General features: G+C 45.9%; 2 protein-coding genes across 2 annotated transcripts; both read right to left on the reverse strand.

The window, feature by feature from the left end:
• On the reverse strand, positions 1–1,346 carry LOC117837152 (peroxidase 2). Its single transcript, XM_034716737.2, has 2 exons — positions 1,029–1,346; positions 1–949 (listed from the first exon to the last, which is right to left on the reverse strand). The coding sequence occupies exons 1-2, from the start codon at positions 1,257–1,259 to the stop codon at positions 188–190; spliced, it is 993 nt and encodes a 330-aa protein (XP_034572628.1). The 5' UTR covers positions 1,260–1,346; the 3' UTR covers positions 1–187.
• Positions 1,347–12,910: 11,564 nt separating this feature from the next.
• LOC117836955 (peroxidase 2) lies at positions 12,911–14,466 on the reverse strand. The gene is made up of 2 exons (XM_034716486.2): positions 14,125–14,466; positions 12,911–13,985 (listed from the first exon to the last, which is right to left on the reverse strand). The coding sequence occupies exons 1-2, from the start codon at positions 14,356–14,358 to the stop codon at positions 13,212–13,214; spliced, it is 1,008 nt and encodes a 335-aa protein (XP_034572377.1). The 5' UTR covers positions 14,359–14,466; the 3' UTR covers positions 12,911–13,211.
• Positions 14,467–14,997: the final 531 nt, after the last annotated feature.

Genomic DNA, 14,997 nt, shown 5'->3' on the forward strand with positions numbered 1-14,997 from the left:
GAGATGAAACACCGATCGACTTTATTAACATTATTACCAACTCGATCCAATCATGATACAAACCTACACAAATTAAAGTTCACCATAGCAAATGGAACGAAACAATGGCGATGCAAATCATGACATACATGCATAAGAAGAGTGAAATTGAGCTTGTTGCAGCCGATGGTGATCAGGTTCGGAGGAGCTAGTTGACCACCCGGCAGTTCCTCCTGACCTCACCGTGGTTACCGGTCTTCACCTCGACGCTGGCCATCTTCACCATGGCCTTCTTGAACCTGTCCTCCCACCACCCGGGGATGTTGGCGTTGTCCGACACCATCTTCGCCGTCTCCGGCGACGTCAGGAGCGCCGCGTCGGAGGTGAAGAGCACCCGGTGCGCCAGCACGTTCTTGTAGTACTGGTTGTCGAGGGCGTCGGGCGTCACGGCGTCCTGCACCACGGTGGGGTCGTTGCCGGCGCTCGGGCTCGCCGGGCACTGGCCCCTGAGGGACGCGGCGAAGGACGGGTTGATGTCGGAGGGGGCGGCGAGGCGGTCGGGGACGAAGGAGGAGCAGTGGGAGCGGCCAACGGTGTGGGCGCCGGAGAGCACGACCATGTCCTCGACGCCGAGCCCCTTGGCGGCGAAGCTGGCGACGAGCTCGGGGAGCGTGAAGACGGGCGGCGGGAGGAAGTCGAGTGCGCGGGAGGCGACGGAGGCGCGGCCGTCGAGGCGGCCGGCGGGCATGTCGAAGCTGACCCCGCGGCCGCCGAGGAAGGCGGACGCGTCGCGGGCGGCGAAGGCGACGATGTCCGCGCAGGAGACGACGCCCGGGCAGGCCCGCTCCAGCGCGGCCTTGGCGGCGTCGATGACCTCGAAGCCGCGCAGGCTGGGGTTGTTGGGCGGGCTCAGCTTCTCCGGCTGCGGGTTCGCCGGCGTCGGGTCCAGGAGCACGGAGGCGTCGCATCCCTGCCAACGCGTGCCACGGTGTTAGTACTCAGAACAAGCCACGTGCATCAGCATGTATGAACAGAGAGTGTAAATGTACCTCGACGAAGCAGTCGTGGAAGAGCATGCGGATGAGTCCTGCGCCGACGCCGGGGTTCTTGCGGACGGCGGCGCCGACGACGTGCTTGACGATGGCCTCGGCGTGCGGGCACTTTTCGTGGTAGTACCCGACCTTGAGCCCGCAGGTGGCAGGGCTGGGAGGAGTGTAGTAGCCAGTCGCTGCCACGACCAGCAGCGCACACGAGAGCACAGCGGCCACCTTGCTCGCCATCGTGCTCTAATCTCACAACAAGCTTTCTTTTGTGTCTCAAAGTGAGATCGAAGCTGATGATGAGAGTGTGTGAGTGAGGTGGCGTTCCTGCTCAGGGCTTTTTATAGCGTGCTAGGGCTTCCGGACGGGCGGCTTCTGAACGTTTGTTTATCTGGGCAGCTGGTCGGCATGTCGATCGGGGAGGCGACCGGGCGCGGAACGTGGCTGATGATTGAGTACAGCTAAGCGCTAAGATGATTGTCGTTGACGACTGATGAGCGATGTTGTTTAGCATTTTTGTATTAGTTCGTTAAACCGGGCAGGTACTAATTTAGGGGCCGGGTTTGGAGCTGAAACGACCCTGCCTGGATGATGCAAATGGAGCGTGCATGATCGAGCAGATTGCTAGGGGACTGAAGTCAAAACAAGGGAAACCGATCAGTTCAGTTCGCTGCAGCTGGGTTATTGAAAGGCATTAGGTGGGACGTACGCTTTAATTTCGTGATCAACTGACAGGGCAGCTAGCTGGATGCTTGTACACTGCATCTCAGAATTAAAGAACATGAAAAAACAAAATTATGGTTGACTTGGTTTTGTCTGAATTTGCATGGCATAGACAAACGCTTCACGTCTGAAAAGGGGAACCAGCTTATTAACACCGCAAGTTGACAAGCCGGTTGAAGGAAAAGGGGAAAACAAATCTAACAACCAGCCGGTGGATGAATAAGGCTAGTCCCAGCAACCCAATAACTAGGATGGTGTCCATAAAATTAAATGAGATGCCACCTGGAATAAAAGATAATATGGCAAGGGAGTAAATGAAAAAAAGAAGGAAACCAGGTCTTGCATGAGACCTAGTTTCTACACACCATCTAAGACATAATGAGAGATGAGTAGTATTAAATTCAAGTATGAAATAGTGGTGTTTGCATTGGAAGAGTAGTTTTTAGTATTTAGTATCTTGATGATGTGGAGCTTATAGAAACTATGGCTAGTGTCTTGGTTAGGACCATCCTAAGAAAAAGCAAAGTTTTAGGTCTAGGGTTCAAGTCAAATAATGGCGTTCGGATGCACAAGTCGTCTGGCCCCTTAATATTAAGGATTAATTCATCCACATCCACTGCAACAGCCTCGTCGTCGGCCTGGGTGTCTAAAAATGCATTTAGGGGGTGTTTGGATCTTTATTCCGGACTAAAATTCATGTCACATCGAATATTCGGAGGCTAATTAGGAAGACTAAGCATGAGCTAATTATAAAACTAATTATACAGATGGAGGCTAATTCGCGAGATGAATCTATTAAGCCTAATTAATCTATCATTAGCACATGTTTACTGTAACATCACATTGTCAAAACATGGAGTAATTAGGTTTAATAGATTCGTCTCGCAAATTAACCTCCATCTGTGCAATTGGTTTTGTAATTAATCTATGTTTAATATTCCTAATTAGTATCTAAACATTCGATGTGGCAGGAATTTTAGGAGGTTATAAAGAACCAAACACCTCCTTAGACGTAGGCTATTTGTAGCCATCTGCTATCCTGATTATATAGATGACAGTTTCATAAATGGATCGGAGTACTAACTCCATCCGTTTCTTTTTATATACAAGTCTTTATATGTATACTTTGACTGTCAATTACTATTACAATATATTAGTTATCAGTACACAACCATATTATATTGAGAGATATGTAATTCGACCAATTATTGATCGGAAACTATAAAGTTTGATCTTTTTGAATCTAATACACCTTATATTTTTGAAATGGAGGGAGTACAACATCATAATATATTCAAGTTTTCCTGAGTGTTTTCTCAGATGGCCGATGATTATTGTTTTCTTAAACATTATTTTTCTCTCAAGTTGCTAAGGGTTTTATTTGTAGTCAAATTTGGACAATTTCGGGAAAACAAATCCGCATTCAACATTTTCAAAAAAAAAACCGTTGGCCATTTAGTAAATAAATGTAAGAAAGTGTCTTAGTTGATCTTAAAATACCTTGCATATTATTTGAGAAAAATAGTAAAGAAGTGCAATAACCGTCAGCCACTCGTTAAAAAATATTTGAAAGTATTTTAAATATAGTTAAATCTAGTAGTTAAATACTTACTACAACACTGAAAGTCAGAAGTGCGTTGTGCGGCAGACCAAAAACGTCAATCAACAATGAATATTCGATCGCCAATAGCGCAAAATTGGGAGCTTATGGTTGACAAAAAAGCATGTCAAAATGTGTTGAGTTGACCTATTCTCGTTCCCATGCAATACCAAATTAGTTCCCCATACTTGCTTGATTACGAGCTACATCTATCTAACTGATTGGTTGGTACGGCAACGTAGGCGCAAAGCTGGCCTCACTACTGTGTTATGTATTTTTTTTTAACGAAACCACCATTGTTATTTACGCCATAGCTATATTGAATATTGTGCACTCCAGCACCATAAATCGTCGGCTGGACAGCATAAATGACTTATATGTGAGAAAATGTTTTAGTTACATATAACAGATTTGCTGTTGCCTAGTCATCTCCAATAATACATCTGTTCGATTCATCGTTATTATTAGTCTGTCCTAAATTAGAGTATGTTATGGCAAGTGTAACAAGTGGATAAATTTTTTTCATGAAAACACTATCAATATTATCTCTGGGTGGTCCAAATTCTAAAGGAGGTCCGTATTTTAAGATGGCCTCTATCCCAATGTCAAGTTGGACCAATTCTTCACTTCGGAGCCCAACAAGGGTAAACTGCTTGTGGGCTCGTTTGTAGAATTACTTCTTCCTGGACCAGGCTTAGGCCGGTCCAGTGAGAAAGAGGAGAGAAAAATGACGGAAAGGAGGGAGAGCAACGTGGTCCACAGCAGGGGAATTTGAACGGATGGCCTCTAAACATTTCTTTTCTCTACAGTAAAAAAAACCGACAAAACTTCGCAGTACCGCTTTTCGGTCCGCTACGCCCCTCCCCCGCGATTTTTTTTCCCGGCCATCCGCACCTTTTTTTTTTCCACCTCACCCCACCCCCGACCCCGAGCCTTTCCTCGCCAGGCGCTGCCGCCCTACCCGTGCTCTCTGCCTCCACCTCCGCCTCTGCCTCCCCAGATCCCCTACCCCGGCCATGGCCGCCGTGAGCCTCCTCCTCCGCCCGCGTCTCCACTGCCGCCTCCTACCGGAGCCCGCTCGCCTGGCTCTTCTCGCCTCCTAGTGCCACCTCCTCGACTCCGCCGCGGGCTCGCCGCCAGCCGCCCACCCCTACCTCGGCGACCCACTTGTGGATGGATGGCCCGCACGCCGCTCCCATGCCCCTGAAATGTCGCTGCCCCGTGGGATCTCGCCCACCACCCCCTTGCCCCCCGACTCACCGCCGTCGTCACTGCCTCGCGTGATCTCGCCCATGGTGTCGCGGCCCCGCGCGGACTCACTGCCACAGTCTGGCATCTACCTAAGGATTCTTCTGCAAACTGAGGACGAGGGATCGAGCTCGGATCAAGGGCGACATCTTCTTCGTCCAGGCCGTGAAGGTATCATCCCTCTCTTGATTAAAACAACCTTAATCCGTAGTGGCTTTAAGATGCTTTTGTCTTCTCGGATTGTTAGAGAGTAGAGCTAATGCAGAGTTGGTGAAGCAGCTACACTTATGTGATGGAAGTAGAAGCTCTATTGAAACGACCCGAATTCTCATTTTTGAGAATTCAAGCCTACGCACCTTCGTGATAGTCCCAGGAAGGCTATCACGTGCGAATCCCTGTCTCAGATAGTATAAATTCACACCAACACAGAAATATAAAATAGTAACTGAATAACAATATCATAAATGTCGAGTACAACACTTCGGCACATGCCGGTACAAGTCCATCAGGACTAAATTATGAAAGGTAAAACATCTGCGCAGCGGAAATATGTAGCATGGCGAACAACATCTCCATAAGCGACTTGAGCAAGGGACCATCCCTAGTCTTCCCATCTGTCGTTGTCGAAGTCGTAGTCGGGCTCCAACCCTGAAAAGCCACCATCTACCCGATAAGCGGGTAGGCCATGTCAACTCCCAAAAGCAGCAAGCCAAGGAAACGAGGAAATAATACTATATGCATGGATCATCCTATATATGGCTGTAGAGGTATATGTAGCAGCAGCAACAATAATCAAGGATGCATCAAAGCAATACCTTTTTTCGAGGTCAACACCTCACAACAAGGAAGTCGTCACAAATCACCGGACCCTTTACCCAAGGATCCAGCACCCAAACACACTAGATGATGTGAGAGCTTCCTTTCCTCACATCTCAATGGCAAATGCCGATCTATCTCAAAAAACGGGGGGAGGGGTAGAAGAATAAACAAAGTTTAGTCAGAATTAGCGGTAGTCAAAGCACTTTCCATAACCAGTGGATACGGACTATAGCTATAGATTTATACACTCTATAGAGATTGTACAACTGTACCTGCACGGATGGTGCCTGAACGGTAGTGATCCGTCGAAACCCCACCTAACAGTCGGAGCCCTAGTAAGTGGATAGTACTCTCCTGTTTCCTTGAGTCTGGAACCGTCCTCAACAGCAGGGCACGCCTCCCTAGTTGAGGACCTTGAAGCTGTGAAACCTACCCGCGCGAGGGTGCAGTCTAGTTAGAGCAGGTCAACACCTCGAACTCCTTATACAGATCCTCCAATCCACCTACAGGTTGAGCACTATCCACCACTAGTCTCAGACCGAACCCCGCCCATAACAAGGCGAACGATATGTATGAAAATAGATACTGTGAATGGTGGTAAATTGACTCGGTCCTTAGGGGCCGAGAGCGAGCACTCAACTCCACAAGTATGTGCTGAAGCACCTCCAACGTACAAGTACGCCACCTGCTCCTCAGTGTCAAACAAGGTACCCACCACAGGTACAGGGGGTGGAGAGAGTCCAAAATGCTCTCCCCTGGCAAGGAACTCCTTAGTACCAACCGTGGTTCGCTCCCACCAAAAGACATCAAGGAATCACACTCACCCAAAACACACGCGTGAGTGTACAAGGAATCCCATCACCAAAACCATAGCATATGCCCACCTACAACTCAAAAGCATGTATATGGATATAGTAAGGTGGACTAGCTAGGGGTCTGTAGCTAGCCCATAAGTAGGCAACAAGGAAGATAGGATAAACAATTATCAAGGCATGGCTAAAAACATAGGCTATGCAATTAATCATCAACCAAGTATCATAAATAAAGCACTAGCAACTAAGCATGCATAGGATCTATATGATTGGGAGTGACATGACACCTTGTCCGTAGTCGTTGGGATCCTCCTTGGTATAGTCGGGGTCTGGAGAGTCTTCCGGGTCGTAGCTCGGGTCTGTACAAAACGAGATATGGCGTAATATAAATTAATCAGCATTACATTTAGGCAAACACTCTAAGAAAGCCAAATTTAGAAGATCCAATTAATATCAAACTTGCTACAAACAGCACAGGCTTGATTTAACGAATTTAATACAACTGGTCAAATGAATTAGTTATGAATTTTTGAAGATGAAAAGATTTATTTAATTAATTTTGGAAAAACATTAAATTAGGGTGACACGTGTCAGGTCCTGGTTGCACCATGGGGCAGCACGGGAGTGTGCCACGTGTCGGCTGACATCAGCGTTGACCAAGTCAACGGTCAACGTTGACCCGATCAACGGTCAATGTTGACTTGGTCAATGTTGACCGATCAGCAGTCAACTGGGCCCCACCGGTCAGTTGGTGGGCCTCACTCCTCGTATGGGCCCGTCCTATGCCACGTCAGTGCCACATGGCCCCCTTATCCTACGTGGCACTGCCAGATGGCGCCCATGTGGCCACACAGGCGTTAGCCTAGGATCCGATGTGCTGGCTGGATCCCGTGTGCCTCACGCGTGTGGCCGCTCGTGTGGCACGTGCGCGATTGGCGGCGACGCGATGAGTAGTGGCGGTGCGACGTCACGGTGAAAGGCGGCGCTGACTGCGCCCACGATGTCGTGGTGTGGCGCGGCTAGCGCACGGTGGTTTGTGGCTCGGCCAAGGCTCCGCCTTTGGCCGCGGCGCAGCGGTGAGGCTGCGCGTCCGCGCGGTGCAGGGGAGCTCCCTGCCTGCGGCACGGCCAGCCACGCGCGCGGCATCCTGGGGTCGTAGGGCCGTGGTGAGGGCACAATGGCAGCACCTGCACGGGGCAGCGATGTGAAGGCTAGACTGGCGGTAAAGGCGGCAGCTCGATGGCCGGACAGAGGCGCTAAGGGGAGAGAGGGAGAGAGAAAGGACAGCGACGCTCACAGTGAGACGGAGGAAAAGAGGGACGCCGATGTGGTGAAGGCTCGTGGAATGGCGGCGGCTCCCTTGGCGACGACAGCGGCGACTCTTCCTCCTCGGGCAGCGACGAGGCGGCTCCGGCTCCTCTTTCCCGACGCGGCGTGGCCTCCTCGTCTTCTTCTCTTCTTCCCCCTTCTCTTCTCCTCATCCTCCTTCTTCCCTCCCTTCTCCTCCTCCCTCTCAACTAGTGGCGGTGGCTCGGGGAGACCCCGGATGGATGGGCGAGGCCTTCCGGCCGGGGTATTTGTAACCCTCGGCTGAGGCTAGGGTTGCGGCGCGGGGCGCGAACACACGTGGCCGCCCATCCTCGGCGTCCATGCCCGAGGGTGGCTTGGCGGCCATCCAACGGTCCGGACGCTAGGGTTTGGGTGTGGCCCGTGGGAGCTACAGGGGCACGGCGGGGATTTCCCCCTCGCGGAAGGCTCTGGTAGGTCACGGGCGCGCGGAGCAGCTGCCAGCGAGGCACGCGGCACGGAGCAAAGCAGGCGGGAGAGAGAGAGGGAGGGAGGCGGCGAGAGGTGAGGGGTAAAGCTGACAGGTGGGCCCCACCTGTCAGCGGGAGAGAAAGAGAGGACAAGGTGGCGCGGTGGCTGGCAGGCCGGTTGGGACGTTTAGGCAGGCCGGCCTGTTGGGCTGCTCGCGGGAGGGAGACCAGGACGGTTGGTTGTGGGCTGGCCTGGTGGGTTAGTTTAGGGTTGGTTTTTATTTTTAGTTTGAATTTTGAATTAGATTCAAAATTCAAACACACTCATATTTGAGATTTAAATAAAATCCAAAAAGAACCAAATCAAATAAAATTCAGATTTAATTTATTAGGGAATTTCTAGAAGAGAGTAGAATTTGTCTTCCATTTTCAAATGAGCACACAATTCAAACAAAAAGTTTTAAATTTTTGGAAATTTCACTCAAGTTAATATTTCAAATTTTTGGAATATTACATCTACTATCTGATTTATTTTGCTTATCAAAAGTACTACATGGATAGAGTCCACGCTTACAATCTGCTGGCATGTTTTTACCTCAATGATCTGACCTAGCTCAATGTTCAGAACCTGATTAAACTGGCCATTGCTAACGTATTAGGCATAATTGTGTTCTGTAAGTTCTGCTCAGTGAGTTTCATCAGAAATTAGAGGCATTGCTTGCGTTTTGTATGTTCAGGGGGAAAACCGCAAAAAAACCCATTCGACAGCGCTCGATGAAGTTTTTTTAGACACTCATAATGAGCTACTGTGTGTCAAGTTTATCATCCCATCTGGCCACTCAGTCTATCAGGTCTTCAGGAAGATATTTTATATTGATCACTACATATATTGGCTAGGGAGTAGACTTGTTAGTACATAATGCTTGTTTTTCGTGGCAACGATTATTTTCATGGCAACAATTGTTTATGTTTAACAGGATGGCCATGCTAAGTAGTGATGAATGCTTCGATTCATGGCTGCCAGCTCTATTCCTTTTTGTTGCCTACCAAACAGATTAATCAAAATGTTTTTGTGAGGCGAAAAGGAATAATAAACTGAAAAAAATGTTGCTTTGGATAACTGATCCTGATCCTGAAAAATAATTTCTTTTGAGTAGACTTGTTAGTACTGATCCTGCTGCACATCAATTTATGGCACTGGTTTAACCAGAATCCATTGCCTCATATTCAAGCCATTGCCTCACATTCATAGTTTATTATTCGGTAAAGAACTTGGTAATCGAGATTATCATGTTCTCTTTTAGGCCCCGTTTTCTTCCACTGACTTATTTTTAGCACGTGTCACATCGAATATTTAGATACTAATTAGGAGTATTAAACGTAAACTATTTACAAAACCCATTACATAAGACGAATCTAAACGGCGAGACGAATCTATTAAGCCTAATTAAGCCTAATTAATCCATCATTAGCAAATGTTTACTGTAGCAACACATTGTCAAATCATGGACTAATTAGGCTTAATAGATTCGTCTCGCCGTTTAGATTCGTCTTATGTAATGGGTTTTGTAAATAGTCTACATTTAATACTTCTAATTAGTATCTAAACATTCGATGTGACGGGTGCTAAAAATAAGTCAGTGGAAGAAAAGGGGCCTTATTCCAAGAGGTGGTGGGTGATGGCACTGGTTTAACGAAAAGCCATTGCCTCACATTCATAGTTTGTTCCAAGAGTTGTGGGAATTTTCAGATTATCATGTTCTCATATACTTTGGTTAGTGTGGACTCCTTAATTTCCATTATATATAAGCCTAAAACCACAAACTGATGGAGAACCATTATAAGCCTAAAAGCACAAACTGCTTATTGGTGTTAGACTATGTGTATTGATCTTTTTTTTTTCAGTTCTAATATATCTAATAATATGTATTGGTCTTTTTATCCAGTCAGAGCTAGAGATTGAACTGCTTATTGGTGTTGGCTATATTTTTTTCAGCCTATTTTGTGCTATGCATATAGGTGCTCCTGCATTAGTGTTAGGTGCTTCTGAATTGAGTTCAAACTAGGATCCTAAATCATCCCTATTGCCCATCTGAAAATCCCTACAGCAGAGACTCTATGGATGTACATTCAAGGGACAGTCATGTGTTGTGCGTGTAGGTACCAGTTTCTTTCAAAAAATGCACTGCTTATTATTAACTTGTTGAATGCCCCGTGTATTACAGTATAAGTATTTTGCCGCCTTACTTGAGATTCTAAACTTTGTTAATACCATATGATACAGAAATATAGTTGTTTTTGCCTAAAAATTTATTAGCGCCAACAGATTTTACTTTGTTCATAAGAGCCTGAGATGATGCCAATATTCCTTCATAACAAGTGATAGTGTCTGTTTGGTCAAATGGTCTCACTGGCTATGATCTTCAGATATTAGATGTAGACATGAAGGTATTATTTCTGATTTGCAGCTTTTATGTGGGTGCATATACAAGGTACGAGTATTTGAGATTTCTTGCTGACTCATGATTGTCATGTCTAATCAGTGTAGCTTAAATCAGGATCTGAAATAGAATGAAATTACTACTACTAATAATAATTACTACATCTAATATTAAGAAAAAGGTTTTATATCTGTCAAACTATCTGAATGCGCTAATCTTATCTGCAGCAACATCCAGCTGATTCTAGGATTTGAGGGTGAGAGTTTCCATCAATTTAGCCCTTTAGATACTCTGAAATGTTCCATTTATCTGATTTCAATTATTATTTCGATCCTTCTTGTCTAATTTTGTATTGTTCCTTATAATTTATTCTGAATAGCTGCACGTGTTTTTTGAATTCTGGTTGTAAACGTTGTTTGAAGCTAAGTCCTTGCAAGGAAAATTATTTGGCAATGTCTGAGCTACCATGGCAAAGCCGAGTTACAAAACCAATAATGTCAGATACAACATTTGGGTTGATCAACTTGCTTATTTTTTAACCAATCCAAAAGTGCTTTTAGATGTGAGAGGTGATTTTGTTTCTTCCAGATGATCAGCAACGTGAGACAAGCCTTCTCATTGATACTAAAGCCTAGGTTGTGAGTACTGCAGTACTGCTTGAGCTCTATCTTCTGTGGAACAACATTACCATAAGACGATCGCCGTGTTTGATTTTGCATGTTTGTGCGACTGATATAGACTCATGTAACAGATTCTTCTCTCCTTAGAAAATTTCAGTATACAATGTTAATTGGTTTTGGATTTTTTTAATGCAGATTAAGTGTTGCTAAGAGACCAGGTGATGTGTCAAGTTTGGCTTACTAGAATTGCAATAATGCTGGGCACATAAACAAATATAAATATTTTTTTGTTATGTGTTTTTGGGCTTCTCTCGAATATGTTGGTTACAAGGAGTACATTGATGTGATTCACATAAAAGAGTTGCAGCTTCAATACTTTGCAATCGCCTGGTGCGAAACATTTTAAGTTGATGCAATAATTTCTATGAACAAAAGTTAATTAGGATGCTTATGTGTGATCTTGCCACCCATATGTGCAATTTATGCTTTAGTTTTTTAAGAAAATAATTATTTATGCTAATTTTGTTCCCATAATGTTAGCCCGTAGCAACACACGGGTACGATCCTAGTCTCAAATCTCAAAAAAGAAGATGAATATTTTATAGGCCGCACGATCCTAGTCTCAAATCTCAAAAAAGAAGATGAATATTTTATAGGCCGAAGCAATAAGAGGAAACATATAGCAGGGTTTTAATCAGGTTTATTTTATGTAGGAAATACATAGCGGGGGTTTATCTCCTTTAATTTCTCAGTGGTAACAGGCTCCAGCTACAGTATGTCTCGATGGTACCGTGCACGCATGGAGTTAGAGTCCGTACGTCCACGAAACGCACGCGAGGGCGCGGCAGCGACATTTCACCTCGCCGAGCATGCGTCTGATTCGCACGTCTTTCTCCTTTGATTCCTGCTTTGTCACTCGTCAATCCACAAATTTCCGTTCCTTTCGACGAAAGAGCTGCCGCCCTGCCACTAAAGAAACGGCAAACGGTGAAAAGCCGTCACCTAATTCGCGCGTGGAGTCACAGAAAGGGTGTTGAGATGTCATGCTAATTTTGTATTATACTATTTCTATACATTTTTACTTGTCGGTGTTTCAATTATTTTTTGTGATGTATGGTTTGTTAACATGTCGATGGCACCTTTGATGCAGTCATACGTATTACCTCAATCTTCTATTACCTTAATAAATGAGTGTTATACACGTGTTCGTTGATAGGGCTAGAAATTACTACATTAATAAAAAAGAACATACATTGTTAGATTTATGTTGATATAATGTTTTATATTAAATCTAAGAAACCATGCCTGATACAATTAATAAATAACATCGGAATAAAAAATGAAAATAGTGTTTGGTTTCATATAAATTTGGAAGCAAAATACCTAAATGAGAGTCATGAAAGCACAATAAGTAAAGGCCAAATTCAAGTAAAAAACTATGGAAAGTTGGTACTTTAATCGCCATACAAATTGGAAAGAAAATACCTAAAACAAATAGTTCTTGTAAAACAAAATTAATAAATAGGTAAATTAAAAAAAATATTAGTTTGATTTTCATATTTTTTTGAGAACAACTAAATATAGAGTACGGTTATGATGTTATGAAAGTACATTTGAAGATTTATTTCTAGGATGTTGCAAAGACATCAAGTAGTTTTTACATTATGCAAGAGGGGATATTTGCCGCATGAACATCCTTTTGCGGGTATGTGCAAAAAAAATAAAAGAATCAACGCGTGCTCTAGTTGCTATACTAGCACAACCGGACCAGTTCAGGCCGACCAAGTTGTATTACTTGTTTACTTTAGGCCTAAAGATGTAATTGTGAAAGAGTCAACGAAACATGTACGAAATGTATGATGGCAGTAATATAAACTGAACTTATTCAACTTTATTTAACATATATATTCCGAATACAGAAACACAAATCAAAGAATCACGTACACAAAACTCTCCAGGGTTTGAAGAAATCAAACAAAGGGCAAATGACGAAAACACAACAAAGATAACAATACAGTTGACATTACGACAAATACACTGCATCTCGGTCAAGAATAAAAAACCAACAACTAAACCGACCGACGATAGATCCTTCACCAATCACCGTGCCGTTTTTCTTAAGAACGATCGTCTTTCACGCGTTGCACACTTGTGCAGTTGCAAAACGATCAACTAGTAGTGGTTTATCGCCCTGCAGTTCTTCCTGACCTGCCCCTGGTACCCGGTCTTCACCTCGATGCTGGCCATCTTCACCATGGCCTTCTCGAACCTGTCCTCCCACCACCCGGGGATTTTGGCGTTCTCCACCACCATCTTCGCCGTCTCCGGCGATGTCAGCAGCGCCGCGTCGGAGGTGAACAGCACGGTGTGCGACAGCACGTTCCTGTAGTACTGGCTGTCCATGTCGTTGGGCGTCACCACGTCCTGCACCACCGTCGGGTCGTCGCCGCTGCCGCTCGTCGCGTTGGCCGGGCATCGGCTCCTGAGGAACCCGGCCAGCCCCGGGTTGATGTCGGAGGGGACGTCGAGGCGGTCGGAGACGAAGGACGAGCAGTGGGACCGCCCGACGGTGTGCGCGCCGGAGAGGACGACGAGGTCCTCCACCGACATCCCCTTGACGACGAAGCTGGAGATAAGGTCGCTGAGGTTGGACGTCGGCGGGACCAGGAACTTGAGCGGTTCGGAGGCGTTGGAGAAGGTGCCGTCGAGGCGGCCCGCCGGCATGTCGAAGCTGACCCTGCCGTGACTGAGTAAGCAGGACGCGTCACGGGCCGCGAAGGCGATGATGTCGGCGCAGGAGACGACGCCGGGGCAGGCCGCCTCAAGCGCGTGCTTGATCGCGTCGATCAGCTCGAAGCCGCGCAGGCTCGGGTTGTTGGGCGGGCTCAGCTTCTCCGGCGTCGGGCTGAACGGGGTCGGGTCCAGAAGGATGGAAGCATCACAGCCCTAGTCAACCATGAAACAAGTTTAGCTTACCTAACCTTGTCAGAGTATATACTATATAGTACTTGCAATATAAATCTGTTATTTGCACTAACTATAATTTGGCGCACTCTGATGATATGTAAATTAAATGATAAAATACCTCGACGAAGCAGTCGTGGAAGAGCATCCGGATGACGGCGGCGCCATTGCCGGGGTTCTGGCCGATGGCCTTCTCCATGACGGCCTTCACAATGGCCTCAGCCTGGGGGCACTTGTAACGGTAGTACCCTAGCTCCAGAGGGTAGTACGGGCTGGCCCGGCACGCCACGGCTAGGAGCAGCAAGGTGAGTGCGGCCAAAACGGGCATCTTCGATGAAGTAGCAGCAGTGGCCATGTTTGCTAGAGATGTGCTTGGTATCTCTCGCAGTCAATGTTTGAGTAGAGAATCTCAGAATGTGATGTGGAAGAAGTGATGATGGGGAGTTGCTGCTCAAGTGAGAAGCTATATAGGCGGGAGGGGTGCAACATTGACCATGTCATTGTGCATAAACCATACACAACATGTGCATGGGCTTAAAAATTGAATAAGAGTTTGGTGAGCAATTTGCTCTACTATGTTTTTTTTGTAGTTAATAATTACCTTTCAGATTGGAGCAAGGGAAAACTGAGGCGTGCTTTAGTCTGTTAGACAACAGCAGTTCACTAACCCTGGATGGAGGCTGCTCAACGAATGGGAACTATAGCTAGGCTACACTTAAATTTAATTTGGATCGAGCAAATCACCTTGAGACTATACACAGGCTAATCGTGGTCAACTCTTATTTTCGTGGATAGTTTCGCAATGATCACAAAGTGAAAACCATATCCCTGGATATAAGCTGTTCAATGAATGAGAACTATTGGCCTACACTCTTTTTACGAAACACAGTAGAGACGCAAACACTCACGTACATGTACACATGATTACCTCTAGAAATACACACACGCAAAGCCAATCTATAAGAACCTCTAAAAAACTTGTCGATATAATATC

Source organism: Setaria viridis, chromosome 9 (assembly GCF_005286985.2).
Source record: "Setaria viridis chromosome 9, Setaria_viridis_v4.0, whole genome shotgun sequence".
Lineage (NCBI taxonomy): Eukaryota > Viridiplantae > Streptophyta > Magnoliopsida > Poales > Poaceae > Setaria > Setaria viridis.

What these genes read in the sequence shown, in the direction of transcription:
- LOC117837152 (XM_034716737.2), bottom strand. Translation starts at nt 1,259, where the DNA reads ATGGCGAGCAAGGTGGCCGCTGTGCTCTCGTGTGCGCTGCTGGTCGTG. An exon ending in TCCACGACTGCTTCGTCGAG is followed by an intron (nt 950 to 1,028) that starts GTACATTTACAC and finishes ACGCGTTGGCAG; the next exon opens with GGATGCGACGCCTCCGTGCT.
- LOC117836955 (XM_034716486.2), bottom strand. Translation starts at nt 14,358, where the DNA reads ATGGCCACTGCTGCTACTTCATCGAAGATGCCCGTTTTGGCCGCACTC. An exon ending in TCCACGACTGCTTCGTCGAG is followed by an intron (nt 13,986 to 14,124) that starts GTATTTTATCAT and finishes ATGGTTGACTAG; the next exon opens with GGCTGTGATGCTTCCATCCT.